This window comes from Scyliorhinus canicula, chromosome 18, assembly GCF_902713615.1.
Source record: "Scyliorhinus canicula chromosome 18, sScyCan1.1, whole genome shotgun sequence".
Lineage (NCBI taxonomy): Eukaryota > Metazoa > Chordata > Chondrichthyes > Carcharhiniformes > Scyliorhinidae > Scyliorhinus > Scyliorhinus canicula.
Genome location: NC_052163.1, coordinates 423,023 through 438,983, shown reverse-complemented (window position 1 = coordinate 438,983; position 15,961 = coordinate 423,023). Strand labels below are relative to the sequence as shown.

Below are 15,961 nucleotides of genomic sequence, written 5' to 3'. Positions count from 1 at the left end.
CTTCTCCACTTCCCTTTACTCCCACTTCCATCTTACCATGTTTATGTTTTTGTCAATGTCACTGATGCGATCTTCAACTGTACTTTGGAAGTTCTTCAAATTATTTATTTCTTGCACCATCTCCTCCATCAACGACATAGCCTGCAACACAGTCAATCAGCAGAATAAATCATTTTGGTTTCCAAAGCAATTTCCCAGTCAGATAGTGCAAACCCCAGACTTGACCTCCATCCTGAGCTGAGTCTGAGATCTCCGGCAAGCTGTCATGGTGATTCTACAACTGGTTATTGAGTCCCAGGTATACTTCCAGCTTTATCCCAATGCCTACAGCATTCTCCACAAGCACAGTGAGCACGGACAGGCCCAGTATGCCTGCATCCACAGTTCAATACTCCTGATGGCCATCTGTGGTAGGCTATATTAGGGGTATCGCGGTACCTAGGTGGGATGTACCTTATACTGTAGAATAAGTGTCAGTGTTTACACTGGAGAAAGACAATGTTGTCAAGGAGAATACTCAGGTACAGTCGACCAGGCTAGATAGGATTGAGGTTCACAAGGATGAGGTGTTAGCAATTTTGGAAAGTGTAAAAATAGATAAGTCCCCTGGGCCAGGTGGGATTTATCCTAGGATTCTCTGGGAAGCCAGGGAGGAGATTGCAGAGCCTTTGTCCTTGATCTTTATGTCGTCTTTGTCGACAGGAATAGTGCCGGAAGACTGGAGGATAGCAAAAGTTGTCCCCTTGTTCAAGAAGGGGAGTAGAGACAACCCTGGTAATTATAGACCTGTGAGCCTTACTTCGGTTGTGGGTAAAATGTTGGAAAAGGTTATAAGAGATAGGGTTTATAATCATCTTGAAAAGAACAAGTTGATTAGCGATACTCAACACGGTTTTGTGAAGGGTAGGTCATGCCTCACAAACCTTATTGAGTTTTTTGAGAAGGTGACCAAACAGGTGGATGAGGGTAAAGCGGTTGATGTGGTGTATATGGATTTCAGTAAGGCGTTTGATAAGGTTCCCCATGGTAGGCCATTGCAGAAAATGCGGAAGTATGGGATCGAAGGTGATTTAGCGGTTTGGATCAGTAATTGGCTAGCTGAAAGAAGACAGAGGGTGGTGGTTGATGGCAAATGTTCATCCTGGAGTTCAGTTACTAGTGGTGTACCGCAAGGATCTGTTTTGGGGCCACTGCTGTTTGTCATTTTTATAAATGACCTGGAAGAGGGTGTAGAACAAAGAACAAAGAACAAAGAAAATTACAGCACAGGAACAGGCCCTTCGGCCCTCCCAGCCTGCGCCGATCCAGATCCTTTATCTAAACCTGTCTCCTATTTTCCAAGGTCTACTTCCCTCTGTTCCCGCCCATTCACATACCTGTCTAGATGCCTCTTAAATGATGCTATCATGCCCGCCTCTACCACCTCCGCTGGTAAAGCATTCCAGGCACCCACCACCCTCTGCGTAAAAAACTTTCCACGCACATCTCCCTTAAACTTTCCCCCTCTCACCTTGAAATTGTGACCCCTTGTAACTGACACCCCCACTCTTGGGAAAAGCTTGTTCCTATCCACCCTGTCCATACCTCTCATAATTTTGTAGACCTCAATCAGGTCCCCCCTCAACCTCCATCTTTCCAACGAAAACAATCCTAATCTACTCAACCTTTCTTCATAGCTACCACCCTCCATACCAGGCAACATCCTGGTGAACCTCCTCTGCAGCCCTCTCTAAAGCATCCACATCCTTCTGGTAATGTGGCGACCAGAACTGCATGCAGTATTCCAAATGTGGCCGAACCAAAGTCCTATACAACTGTAACATGACCTGCCAACTCTTGTACTCAATACCCCGTCCGATGAAGGCAAGCATGCTGTATGCCTTCTTGACCACTCTATCAACCTGCGTTGCCACCTTCAGGGTACAATGGACCTGAACTCCCAGATCTCTCTGCACATCAATTTTCCCCAAGACCCTTCCATTGACCATATAGTCCGCTCTTGAATTTGATCTTCCAAAATGCATCACCTCGCATTTGCCTGCATTGAACTCCATCTGCCATTTCTCTGCCCAACTCTCTTTCTATCTATATTTTGTTGTATTCTCTGACAGTCCTCCTCGCTATCTGCAACTCCACCAACCTTAGTATCATCTGAAAACTTGCTAATCAGACCACCTATACCTTCCTCCAGGTCATTTATGTAGATCACAAACAGCAGTGGTCCGAGCACGGATCCCTGTGGAACACCACTAGTCACCCTTCTCCATTTTGAGACACTCCCTTCCACCACTACTCGCTGTCTCCTGTTGCCCAGCCAGTTCTTTATCCATCTAGCAAGTACACCCTGAACCCCATACGACTTCACTTTTTCCATCAACCTACCATGGGAAACCTTATCAAACGCCTTACTAAAGTCCATGTATACGACATCTACAGCCCTTCCCTCATCAATTAACTTTGTCACTTCCTCAAAGAATTCTATTAGGTTTGTAAGACATGACCTTCCCTGCACAAAACCATGCTACCTATTACTGATGAGTCTATTTTCTTCCAGATGTGAATAGATCCTATCCCTCAGTATCTTCTCCAACAGTTTGCCTACCACTGACGTCAAGCTCACAGGTCTATAATTCCCTGGATTATCCCTGCTACCCTTCTTAAACAAAGGGACAACATTAGCAATTCTCCAGTTTTCCGGGACCTCACCCGTGCTCAAGGATGCTGCAAAGATATCTGTTAAGGCCCCAGCTATTTCGACCCTTGCTTCCCTCAGTAACCTGGGATAGATCCCATCCGGTCCTGGGGACATGTCCACCTTAACGTCTTTTAGAATACCCAAAACATCCCCCTTCCGTATGACAACTTGACCGAGGGTATATAAACATCCATCCCTAGCCTCAACATCCGTCTTGTCCCTCTCCTTTGTGAATACCGATGCAAAGTACTCATTAAGAATCTCACCCATTTCCTCTGAGTCCACGCATAAATTCCCTCTTTTGTCTTTAAGTGGGCCAATCCTTTCTCTAGTTACCCTCTTGCTCCTTACATACGAATAAAATGCTTTGGGATTTTCCTTAACCCTGTTAGCCAAAGATATTTCATGACCCCTTTTAGCCCTCTTTATTGCGCGTTTGAGATTCGTCCTACTTTCCTGATATTCCTCCAAAGCTTCATCAGTTTTGAGTCGCCTCGATCCTATGTATGCTTCCTTTTTCATTTTACCTAGTCTCACAATTTCACCCGTCATCCATGGTTCCCTAATCTTGCCATTTTTATCTTTCATTTTCACAGGAACATGTCTGTCCTGCACTCTAATAAACCTTTCCTTAAAAGACTTCCACATTTCAAATGTGGATTTACCCTTAAACAGCTGCTCCCAATCCACATTCCCTAGCTCCTGCCGAATTTTGTTATACTCTGCCTTTCCCCAATTTAGTACTCTTCCTTTCGGACCCCTCTTGTCCTTGTCCATGAGTATTCTAAAACTTACGGAATTGTGATCGCTATTCCCAAAGTAATCACCGACTGAAACATCAACCACCTGGCCGGGATCATTCCCCAATACCAGGTCCAGTATGGCCCCTTCCCGAGTTGGACTATTTACATACTGCTCTAAAAAACTCTCCTGGATGCTCCTTACAAACTCTGCTCCATCTACGCCTCCAACACTCCATGAATCCCATTCAATGTTGGGGAAGTTAAAATCTCCCATCACAACCACCCTATTGCTCCTACATTTTTCGATAATCTGTCTGCATATTTGTACCTCTACTTCATGCTCGCTTTTGGGAGGCCTGTAGTAAAGTCCCAACAATGTTACTGCACCCTTCCTATTTCTCAGCTCCACCCATATTGCCTCAGTGCTCGAATCCTCCATCGTGCCCTCCTTAATCACAGCTGTGATATCATCTCTGACGAGTAATGCAACTCCTCCACCCCTTCTACCTCCCTCTCTATCCCTCCTGAAGCATCTATACCCTGGGATATTCAGTTGCCAGTCCTGCCCTTCCCTCAACCAAGTCTCAGTAATACCAATAACATCATATTCCCAGGTACTGATCCAAGCCCTAAGTTCATCTGCCTTACCTGCTACACTTCTCGCATTAAAACAAATGCACCTCAGACCACCGGTCCCTTTGCGTTCATCATCTCTTCCCTGTCGACTCTGCCCCTTAGTCACATTGAGTTTATTGTCTCGTACCTTACCGGCTTTAGTTGCTGCTTCTTTACTGACCTCTAACTTCCTAATCTGGTTCCCATCCCCCTGCCACATTAGGTTAAAACCTCCCCAACAGTGTTAGCAAAAGCACCCTCTAGGACATTGGTTCCAGTCCTGCCCAGGTGTAGACCATCCGGTTTGTAATGGTCCCACCACCCCCAGAACCGGTTCCAATGTCCCACAAATCTGAACCCCTCCCTCCTGCACCATCTCTCAAGCCACGTATTCATTCTGACATTCTTGAATTTCTACTCTGACTGTCCCGTGGCATTTTAACTTATCTCCTAACTCCCTAAATTCTGATTGTTGGACCTCATCCCTTTTTTTACCTATATCGTTGGTGCCTATATGCACCACGACAACTGGCTGTTCACCCTCCCCCTTCAGTATGTCCTGCAGCCGATCGGAGACATCCCTGACCCGAGCACCCGGGAGGCAACATACCATTCGGGAGTCTCGTTTTCGACCACAGAAACGCCTGTCTACTCCCCTTACAACTGAATCCCCTATGACTATAGCCCTGCCAGTCTTTTTCCCGCCCTTCTGTGCAGCAGAGCCAGCCATGGTGCCATGAGCCTGGCTACTACTGCCTTCCCCTGGTGAGTCATCTCCCCCAACAGTATCCAAAACGGTATACCTGTTTCGGATGGAGATGACCGCAGGAGACACCTGCACTGCCTTCCTGCTCTTTCTCTGCCTTTTGGTCACCCATTCCCTGTCTCCCTCACCAATCCTAATCTGCGGTGTGACCAACTCACTGAACGTGCTATCCACGACCTCCTCAGCATCGCGGATGCTCCAAAGTGAGTCCATCCGCAGCTCCAGAGCCGTCATGCGGTCTAACAAGAGCTGCAACTGAACACACTTCTTGCACGTGAAGGAGTCAGGGGCATCGGCCGCATCCCTGAGCTCCCACATCGCACACGAGGAGCATAACACGGGTCTGGGATCTCCTGCCATTTTTACCCTTTACCTTAACTGATTACAAATATAGTATCAAATAATTAATAAGTGAAAGGAATAAAGATTTTTTTTTAGAAGGATGGGTTAGTAAATTTGCAGATGACACGAAGGTCGGTGGAGTTGTGGATAGTGCTGAAGGATGTTATAGGTTACAGAGGGACAACTATAAGCTGCAGAGCTGGCTGAGAGGTGGCAGATGGAGTTTAATGCAGAAAAGTGTGAGGTGGTTCACTTTGGAAGGAGTAACAGGAATGCAGAGTACTGGGCTAATGGCAAGATTCTTGGTAGTGTAGATGAACAGAGAGATCTCGGCATCCAGGTACATAAATCCCTGAAAGTTGCCACCCAGGTTAATAGGGCTGTTAAGAAGGCATATGGTGTGCTAGCCTTTATCAGTAGGGGAATTGAGTTTCGGAGCCACGAGGTTATGCTGCAGCTGTACAAAACTCTGGTGCGGCCGCACCTGGAGTACTGCGTGCAGTTCTGGTCACCACATTATAGGAAGGATGTGGAAGCTTTGGAAAGGGTTCAGAGGAGATTTACTAGGATGTTGCCTGGTATGGAGGGAAGGTCTTACGAGGAAAGGCTCAGGGACTTGAGGTTGTTTTCGTTAGAGAGGAGAAGGCTGAGAGGTGACTTAATGGAGACATATAAGATAGTCAGAGGGTTAGATAGTGTGGACAGTGAGAGTCTTTTTCCTCGGATGGTGATGACCAACACGAGGGGACATGGCTTTAAATTGAGGGGTGGTAGATATAGGACAGATGTCAGAGGCAGTTTCTTTACTCAGAGAGTAGTAGGGGTGTGGAACGCCCTGCCTGCAACAGTAGTAGGCTCGCCAACTTTAAGGGCATTTAAGTGGTCACTGGATAGACATATGGATGAAAATGGAATTGTGTAGGTCAGATAGGCTTCAGATGGTTTCACAGGTCGGCGCAATATCGAGGGCCGAAGGACCCGTACTGCGCTGTAATGTTCTACGTTCTATGAGTGGTAGAACCTGCCTGATTGTTCCGCCCTGCAGGCGGAGCATAAGAGTCTGTGTTTCACCCACAGCAGTCATTCTGTACCGGAGCTGCTGGGGTAACGACTTGTTCATTAAACCCTTCAATTGGACTACAATCTCGCTTCAGTAGTGATTGAACGTGCACCACCATCATAGCCCTGTGTATTCTGAACTTCAGAGTAATTTTTATATTTTTAAAAATCTGACCATAAAAGGCGACAGAAGGATGGCTGCCTGAGGATCACCTGACTGTTCTTGGATTGAAACTAGTCCTGTCTCCAGAGGAAAAAGGGAATATTCCAGATTAATGTTGACTCAATGCTGTTTTCTGAAATGCATATAAAAGGGCAATTTCAAATTGAATGGGTCATTCAGATACAAAAACATTAGCCTTTTTAAACACTCAAGGTGCGAATAGAAACATGGAATTTACAGTGCAGAAGGAGGCCATTTGGCCCATCGAGTCAGCAGCGGCCATTAGAAGCATTACCTTACATAAGCCCACACCTCCCAGTAACTCCACCTAACCTTTTGGACACTTAAAGGGCAATTTATCCTGGCCAATCCACCTGACCTGCGCATCTTTGGACTGTGGGATGAAACCAGAGCAGCCGGTGGTAACCCACACAAACACGGGGAGAACGTGCAAAGTCCACTCAGACAGTGACCCAAGCCAGGAATCGAACCCAGGTCCCGGATGCTGTGAGGCAGCAGTGCTAACCACTGTGCTACCTTGGGACTTGATCGAACAAGGGTAAAAATCAACCACCTGATTTGGAAAAGGACTTTGGATTTCATATGATGAGAAGTCCTTGGTGGGACGGATCCAGGAAAACCCCAAGACTTTTTACTCTTATGTGAGAAATAAAAGAATGATCAGGGTGAGGGTAGGGCTGGTCAAGGACAGTAGTGGGAACTTGTGCATGGATTCAGAAGAAATAGGAGAGGCGTTGAATAAGTACTTTTCTTCAGTGTTCACCAAGGAGAGGGGCTATGTTTTTGAGGATGAGAGTGTGATTGAGGCGGGTAGGCTGGAGGAGGTAGATGTTCTGAGGAAGGATGTATTAGCAATTTTGAAAAACCTGAGGGTCGACAAGTCTCCTGGCCCAGATGGGATACATCCAAGGATTCTTTGGAAGGCAAGGGATGAGATTGCAGAGCCTTTGGCTTTGATCTTTGGGTCCTCACTGTCCACGGGAATAGTTCCAGAGGACTGGAGAGTGGCGAATGTTGTTCCTCTGTTCAAGAAAGGAATAGGGATGACCCTGGTAATTATAGGCCAGTTAGTCTTACTTCGGTGGTCGGTAAGTTAATGGAAAAGGTCCTGAAGGATAGGATTTATGACCATTTGGAAAGATGCAGCTTAATCCGGGATAGTCAACACGGATTTGTGAAGGGTAAGTCTTGCCTCACAAATTTGATTGAATTCTTTGAGGAGGTAACTAAGTGTGTAGATGAAGGTAGAGCAGTTCATGTCGTACACATGGATTTTAGTAAAACGTTTGATAAGGTTCCCATGGTCGGCTCATGAAGAAAGTAAGGAGGTGTGGGATAGAGGGATATTTGGCCAATTGGATAAGTAACTGGCTATCACATAGAAGACAGAGCGTGTTGGTGGATGGAAAATTTTCAGACTGGAGACCAGTTACCAGCGGTGTACCACAGGGATCAGTGCTGGGTCCTCTGCTATTTGTGATTTTTATCAATGACTTGGAGGAGGGGGCTGAAGGGTGGGTCAGTAAATTTGCTGATGACACCAAGATTGGTGGAGTAGTGGATGAGGTGGAGGGCTGTTGTAGGCTGCAAAGAGACATTGATAGGATGCAGAGCTGGGCCGAAAAATGGCAGATGGAGTTTAACCCTGATAAGTGCGAGGTGATTGATTTTGATTGAAAAAATTTGAATGCGGATTACAGGGTCAACGGCAGGGTTCTGAGGAATGTGGAGGAACAGAGAGATCTTGGGGTTCATGTCCACAGATCTCTGAAGGTTGCCACTCAAGTGGATAGAGCCGTGAAGAAGGCCTATAGTATGTTAGCGTTTATTAACAGGGGGCTTGAGTTTAAGAGCCGCGGGGTTATGCTGCAACTATACATGACCCTGGTGAGACCACATTTGGAGTATTGTGTGCAGTTCTGGTCACCTCACTATAGGAAGGATGTGGAAGCATTGGAAAGGGTGCAAAGGAGATTCACCAGGATGCTGCCTGGTTTGCAGGATAGGCCTTATGAGGAAAGGTTGAGGGAGCTAGGGCTTTTCTCTTTGGAGCGGATGAGGATGAGAGGCGACTTAATAGAGGTTTATAAGATGATGAGGGGGATAGATAGAGTGGATGTTCAGAGACTATTTCCTCGGGTGGATGTAGCTGTTACAAGGGGGCATAACTATAAGGTTCAGGGTGGGAGATATAGGAGGGATGTCCGATGTAGGTTCTTTACTCAGAGAGTGGTTAGGGTGTGGAATGGACTGCCTGCTGTGATAATTGAGTCGGACACTTTAGGAACTTTCAAGCGGTTATTGGATAGGCACATGGAGCGCACCAGAATGACATAGAGTGGGATAGATTGATCTTGGACAATGCTCAGCACCACATCGAGGGCCGAAGGACCTGTTCTGCGCTGTACTCTTCTGTGTTCATGTGATGAGAAAGCCGAAAGCCAATTAGTTGATGGCTTTTTAAAATTGCAATAGGAAATCTTCTACCGAGAACCATCAAACTCACTGAAAGTAATCTAGGCAGCCCAGATAATAAAGATCAATACCCTTAAAGTGGGAGAAGCACCCCCCCCCCCCCAAAACACACACACCGCCTCCACCCCCACTCTCAATCTGTTTCAACTTCAGCTTCAATTGAGAACAAAACTCCAGGAAATTGAGCCACAAGGAGCCTGACCACTCAGAGGATCCTCTGCAAAACATTCAATTCAACTAATGTATCAACTCATCTAAGAAACTACAGATCTTCCACGAAGCTGAGTATTATAAGTTGTACCATATTGTTTCACCTTAATCTGTAAGTAATCTTTGTGTGTGTGGTAGATTGGGTGAGACAAGTCAGTGAAACTTTGCTTTTTAAAACATCCTGGCTAAGATTTTTAAAATAAATTTACAGTACCCAATTATTTTTTTCCAATTATGGGACAATTTAGCACGATCGGACGGTTGGTAAATGTGGATCCCGGGAAAAAATAGTTTCAAAAACATTTTGTTACAGATACTGAACAGTACGGACGGTATTTTGGACCCCGCAGAACAGGCCCTTGTGCTGCTGCTGCTGCTGGGCCAGGTGGCCAGACACAAGAGCCGGCGGCTGCAGCAACGCCTGCAGAGGCTCGAGACGACGGCCATGTGCTGGACCTACCACACAACCCGAGGACCCGGCTGCCCATCAGGCCAGGGAGAGACCCAGAGGGGGAGTCCCGCCACGGTCCAGGCTGTACAGGCGTCACTGGTCCTTTGAACAGATGACGGAGAGCATGTGCCGCAGGAGGCTCCACCTCAACAAGGAGACGGAGCAGCAGCTGCGCCATGTCCTCGCGGACTTGGCACCACATGGAGGAGGGGGACACCCACTCCCGGTGGGCATCAGGGTGGTCCTGAACGTTTACACCTCAGTACACCAGGGGTCAAGGAGGGCCTGTGTGGCATCTCACAGGCCTCAGCCCACAGGAGCATCTGGCAGGTCCCGGATGCCCTGTTTGCCTGAGCAGAAAACTATATCAACTTTGACACGGACCGACGGACTTCCGGTGACGGCGGGCGGGAGGCAGCCGCGTAACGGAGGGCTCCTGTTCGGGAACGGCATTGTCGGGGTCCACGGAGGCATCAAAAGCAGAGAGAAAGCATGGAGAAGGCACAGAGAAAGCATGGAGAAGGCACAGAGGAGGCACAGCAAAATAAGATGTCCAGGATCAGCAAAAAAACGGCCATTAAAAAAACAGCTGAGGGTCCGTTGGGGAGTGGAGAGGTCACCAGGGGGTCACCAAGGAAAAAGGAGGCTGTGGTACCAGGGGAGGCCGCATTGCTTATGGCTGAAGAAATAACTAAGGTGATGGCTGCAGAATTCGAAATGCAGTTTACAAAGCACTTGGAGGTGATGAGGAGGGAGATGAGGGAGGTTTTCAGTGTGCTGGTGGAGGAGGCGATTTCCCCGGTGACGACGGCGGTGACGAGCGCAGTGGGGCAGGTGCGGGAGCAAGGGGAGGCGCTGAAGGAAGTGGAGGAGACATTATTGCAGCACGGTGATCAACTTACCTCGATGGGGAAGGAGATGCGGAAGGTTTTGGTGATTAACAAGGATCTGCGAGGAAAAATGGAAGACCTGGAAAACAGACCCAGGCAGCAGAATTTGAGGATTGTGGGGCTGCCCGAAGGAGTGGAAGGCCCGAGGCCGACTGAGTATTTTGCTGCGATGCTGGTGAAACTATTGGGGGAGGATCCGTCCCGATATGAACTGGATCGGGCTCATCGGTCGGGGAGGCCTGCACCAAAGGCGAGTGAGCCGCCAAGAGTAGTGACTCTGTGCTTCCGTAGGTACAGTGTGAAGGAGAAGGTCCTGTGCTGGGCCAAGCAGAAGCAGGTGGTGCAGTGGGCTGGAGCTGGTATACGTGTATACCAGGACTTTACGGTGGAGCTGGCGAGGAGGCGGGCTGCCTTCAGCCGGGTGAAGAGGGCATTGTACATTAGCAAGGTGCAGCGCGGCATTGTATATCCAGCGAAGCTGAGGGTGACTTACAAGCTCAAGGACTTTTATTTTGGAACGGCGGAAGCAGCGGAGGAGTTTGCGAAGGCAGAAGGACTGTGGCAGAACTGAGAAATTGAGAAATGGCCATGTGCCGATGTAACCTCAGGACTGCATGTGGGTGTATGGGCTAAAGAAGCCAATGGTGTATATATCTGGACAAGGGAAGTGATGGGACTTTCACTCGAAGTGAGGGCTCTTTGGGGTGTAGGTGGATATGCAGGGCTAGTGCGCTAAAAGGGGATTTCTGCGCTTTCCTAGGATCGGGCAAGGGGGAAAGGGACCCAGGCGGGGGCCTCCACGGGAGTGAGGTGGGGGGAGGGGCTGCAGCCCTTGGGGCCTGGCAGAACAGGGTCCGAGTGGTCTAGCCGGGGTGGAAAGTTGGGGGGAAGGAACCGAGTTTGGGGGGAGAAGTTTTACAAAAGGCAGTGGACGGGAGGAGTTGGGGGCGGGGGGGGGGGGGGGGGGGGTTTACAACTTTTGGGTATCATGTACGGTACTCTTTCAGAGGTTGGACGGCGTTGAGTGGGGGGGGGGGGGGGGGGGGGGGCGGAGTGGGCTCTATGGTGACCATGGGCGGTCCCGGACTCCTTTTTTCTTTTCCTCCTTTATTTTTTGTTTCCACCATGGGAGGGTTTGTTTTATTGGATGCATATATTGACAGGTGGGCCGTTGTTGGGGGGGGGGGGGGGGGGGAGGTGGGAGGGGGGGGGGGGGGAGGATGGGATCGTTGTTATTGTTAAGGGGATTGATTTTGTATTTGTTACTGTCTGTGGGTGGGGTGTAAATTTTGGAGAAAAATGTGAAAATGGAGAATAAAAACATTTTTTTTTTAAAACGTCGACACGGACCAAGCCTAACAAGATGCCCGGGCAGCAGGATTCCCCGCCATTGCCAGGTGTCCCAGGTCCAGGGGGTAGTGGATGGAACGCATGTTGTCCTGCACTCCCCGGGCCATCTGGGAAAGCCCTGTGTTAACAGGAAGGGGTTCCACTCCCTGACCATCCAGGTGAAGATCATGCACCTGTGTGCACGCTTCCTGGGGGGAGGGGGGGCATCCACCACAGATACATCCTGGGGCAGTCAGAGGTACCTCGCCTCTTTGAGGAGCACCCCAGGTGGGTAGAAGGCTCTTGGGGGATAAGGGGTGCCCGCTGACCACCTGGGGAATGACACCAGTAAGGAGGCCGGAGACCGAAGCGGAGACCCAATACAACAAAGGCCGATGTAACCACCCGGGCGATCACTGAGCAGAGCATCAGACTGCTCACAATGCAGTTCTGATGCCTTGACCGCTCCGGTGGTGCCCTGCAGTACAACCCCCGAGGGTCACCCGCTTTGTGGTGGTCTACTGTGCCGTCCACAACCTGGCACAGCTGCAGGGCGATGTGCTGGAGGTGGGGGATGAGAAACATGTAGCCACCTCCGAGGAGGAGGCTGCGCGCACAAGCAGGGGCTGGAGGACGATCCCAGGGAGGATCCGGAGCCAGAGTCTGCAGGACAGGCAGCAGCGGTGAGGATACAGTAAGGGAGGCCCTCAAACCTGCCCATTTCACATAGGATGTGGCCTGGTCTGTCATCACTACCCTCCCCACCTGGTCTGTCATCACTACCCTCCCCACCTGGTCTGTCATCACTACCCTCCCCACCTGGTCTGTCATCACTACCCTCCCCACCTGGTCTGTCATCACTACCCTCCCCACCTGGTCTGTCATCACTACCCTCCCCACCTGGTCTGTCATCACTACCCTCCCCACTCCCTGTAAGATCTTATTTTTCTTCCAAAATAAGGTACTCAGTTCAGTGAGGTATCCAAAACACTCTTTATTTTTTTTAAATTACTTAATAAACTTGCATAAGAACTGAATCAAAAACTCAGATCAAAATAATACATAAACTTGTCAGATTACAGCAAAAAATCATTGAAACATTAACATAAGAAAAAGGTAAAGGAAATATTTTTAAATAAATAATTTCTACATATGCTTCAAGAATTCGGGAAGGCTAGAATTCTTCTAATAATCAATCATACGATCATATTCTTAAAGAAATCCTTATCTATGGTTTAGCCCCTTATTTACTCTCATTGGCTCTAATTCTCAGCTGAGCACCCCCCCCCCCCCCCCCCCACCCCCGATTCGTTCAGAAAGGTGTCAATCACTTAACAGGTGATTGGTTAATTAGTCATTAATCACTTACTCCAAATTAATTATTATTTCCCTGACACAGCACAGTTTCCCATGTAATCTTTCTCACGGTCAAAGTGTTTACGACATGTCTAGCCTAGCCGTACTATGTTACTAGATTGGTGCAATTCTGCTGAATGTTTCTCGTATTGCATATTTAGGTGAGGTTTATACAGCACAGCTTTTGAAACATAGTCAGTATCTATACATATGGTGATGGTTATACTTGGGCAGACTCAGTATTTTCCAAGAATAATTTTATTCTCCAATATATGTTCAGTCGATTTCTTAAAGGACCCCTAAATAATTGGTAAGTTCAATACCCCACAACCCCCTTCCCCCCATTCCCAACCCTCCCAGGGTCTGTGTCACATCACTCCAGGGTGCTGGGACTGTGTTGGCACTGTCGGTGGGTCACTATCGAGGGCAGGGGGGGGGGGGGGTGATGATAAGCCGCAGAGAGCTGAGCACTGGTGCTCCTCAATCTGTGCCATAATCTGACCCCTCCCTGTCTGCTGAGTGCTCGCTCACACCCATCGGCTGACTATACAAATCAATAGCCTGATCCCACCTCCCCCGCCTTTCATCCTCGATCCCTTTAGCCCCAAGAGCTGTATCTAATTCCTTCTTGAAATTACACAACATTTTGGCCTCAACTACTTTCTGTGGGAGTGAATTCCACAGATTCCCCGCTCTCTGGGTGAAGAAATTTCTCCTCACCTCAGTCCTAAAAGGTTTACCCCTTATCCTCAACCTATGACCCTCGTTCTGGACTTCCCCACCATCGGGAACATTCTTTCTGGAATCTACCCCGTCTCATCTTGTTAGAATTGTGTAAGTTTCTACGAGATCCCCTCTCCCTCTTCTAAACTCCAATGAATATAATCCTAACCCACTTAGTCTCTCCTCACACGTCAGTCCCGCCATCCCAGGAATCAGCCGGGTAAACCCTCGCTGCCCTCCCTCCATCGCAACAACATCCTTCCTCAGATAAGGACACCAAAACTGCCCACAATACTCCAGGTGTGGCCAAACCAATGCCCTATACAATTGCAGAGAAACATCTCTATTCCTATCCTCAAATCCTCTCACTATGAAGGGCAAGTTCCCTTTGCCTTCTTTACTGCCTGCTGTATCTGCACGCTTGCTTTCAACATTATGATATCAGGTGTGAGTTGTCTATGATTGATTGGGGAACGTTACTTAAAGGGATGACAGTGGATCGGAATAAGCAAACATTCAAGGAGCGCATGGGGAACTGCAACAATTGTTTATTCCTGTCTGGCACAAAAGTAAAATGGGAAAGATGGCCAATTCATGGGAAATTAGAGACAGTATTCGATCCAAGGAAGATGCAGACAGATTGGCCAAGAAAAACAACAGATCTTAGGATTGGGAGCAGTTTAGAATTCAGCAAAGAAGGACCAGATTGATTACTCATTTTGTTAACATTTCTGTCTCCCCTCCCCTCCCCCCTTCAGAGAATGAATTTCGGAGTACTGCCTGCTATGCTCGCTGTCTACCTGGCCATAACTGCTGTAGCAGACGTACAGAGGTTGGAGGCACGGGGCCTGCTCGGGGAGGACCCTGCATATCCAGGACGGCCCGTGCGTAGAGCCAGGGCTGGTAGGACAGGTCGCCCGTGTGGTCCAGGGCCACCACACATGGGACAACCTCATCAACTCCCAATTATTCAGCTATGAGGCCTGGCCACCGGCTGCTTGCCGCACTATCCCACCTCAACATGGGCAGCACGGTAGCATTGTGGATAGCACAATGGCTTCACAGCTCCAGGGTCCCAGGTTCAATTCCGGCTTGGGTCACTGTCTGTGCGGAGTCTGCACATCCTCCCCGTGTGTGCGTGGGTTTCCTCCGGGTGCTCCGGTTTCCTCCCACAGTCCAAAGATGTGCAGGTTAGGTGGATTGGCCGTGCTAAATTGCCCATAGTGTCCAAAATTGCCCTTAGTGTTGGGTGGGGTTACTGTGTTATGGGGATAGGGTGGAGGTGTTAACCTTGGGTAGGGTGCTCTTTCCAGGAGCCGGGGCAGACTCGATGGGCCGAATGGCCTCCTTCTGCACTGTAAATTCTATGAACATGCCCCTCCACCTCCATTACTCCAAAATGAAACCCCTTTGCCCATAATCACTCACTCCTTCCCTCACCTCTCCCTCATCCTTCACTCCCCCTTCCCTCTCCCTCACTCCTCCTTCTATTCCTTCCCCCCCCCCCCCCCCCCGAGCTCCCCTCCCCCCTCCGAGAGCCTCACCTAGTATCACCACAGGGGGTTGGGCCAGGGTTGGTCGGATCAGTGAGTCTCGCTGTGTGATCGGCTCTGGTGCTCCACATAGTTTGGCAAAGTCAAATTCCTGCCTTTAGGATCACCGTCCACTGTCAACCTGGCTAATCCCTGCATGTCTGCTAGCCAATCCACCTCACTGGCCCATATAACGTGGAGGAAGCCTGCTGTGTTTCTTTCCGTGTTGCCTTTGGTGGCCGTTCTCTGGAATGCCTGGACCCAGATGGGTCAAGCTGACTTTTGGGTGTTGCAGGTGATGATGTGCTACCCCATTCTGCCCGCTGCCCATCAGATGCACCAGTGTCAGGTTGGGGGTGGGAATTCAGAAGGGCTGAGGCCTCCCTGCTCCCCCCCCCCCTCCCCCAAGCGGGAGGCATTGGCATGGGCCCCTTCACTTCCTCCTCCCTCGGGGTGCTCGATCACCCCGAGGCTATACCATGGGACGGAGGCAAGGGCGGAGTGAGCTCTGGGGGCACCTTCGTCACCCAGTGCTACCAATCCTGGAGGCTTGGCCCTGTCTCAACCAGGGTCTCGATGCCCTCAGCCATG

The 15,961-nt window shown here is 49.2% G+C and overlaps 1 protein-coding gene across 1 annotated transcript in view; it reads right to left on the bottom strand.

The window, feature by feature from the left end:
• The window catches only part of LOC119953525, a 138,687-nt gene that overhangs the window by 83,197 nt on the left and 39,529 nt on the right, over positions 1-15,961 (bottom strand). Inside the window, exon 2 of the mRNA XM_038777893.1 lies at positions 37-141. Within this exon, the coding sequence (XP_038633821.1) occupies positions 37-141 (105 nt within the window). The remainder of the gene's footprint in view (positions 1-36; positions 142-15,961) is intronic.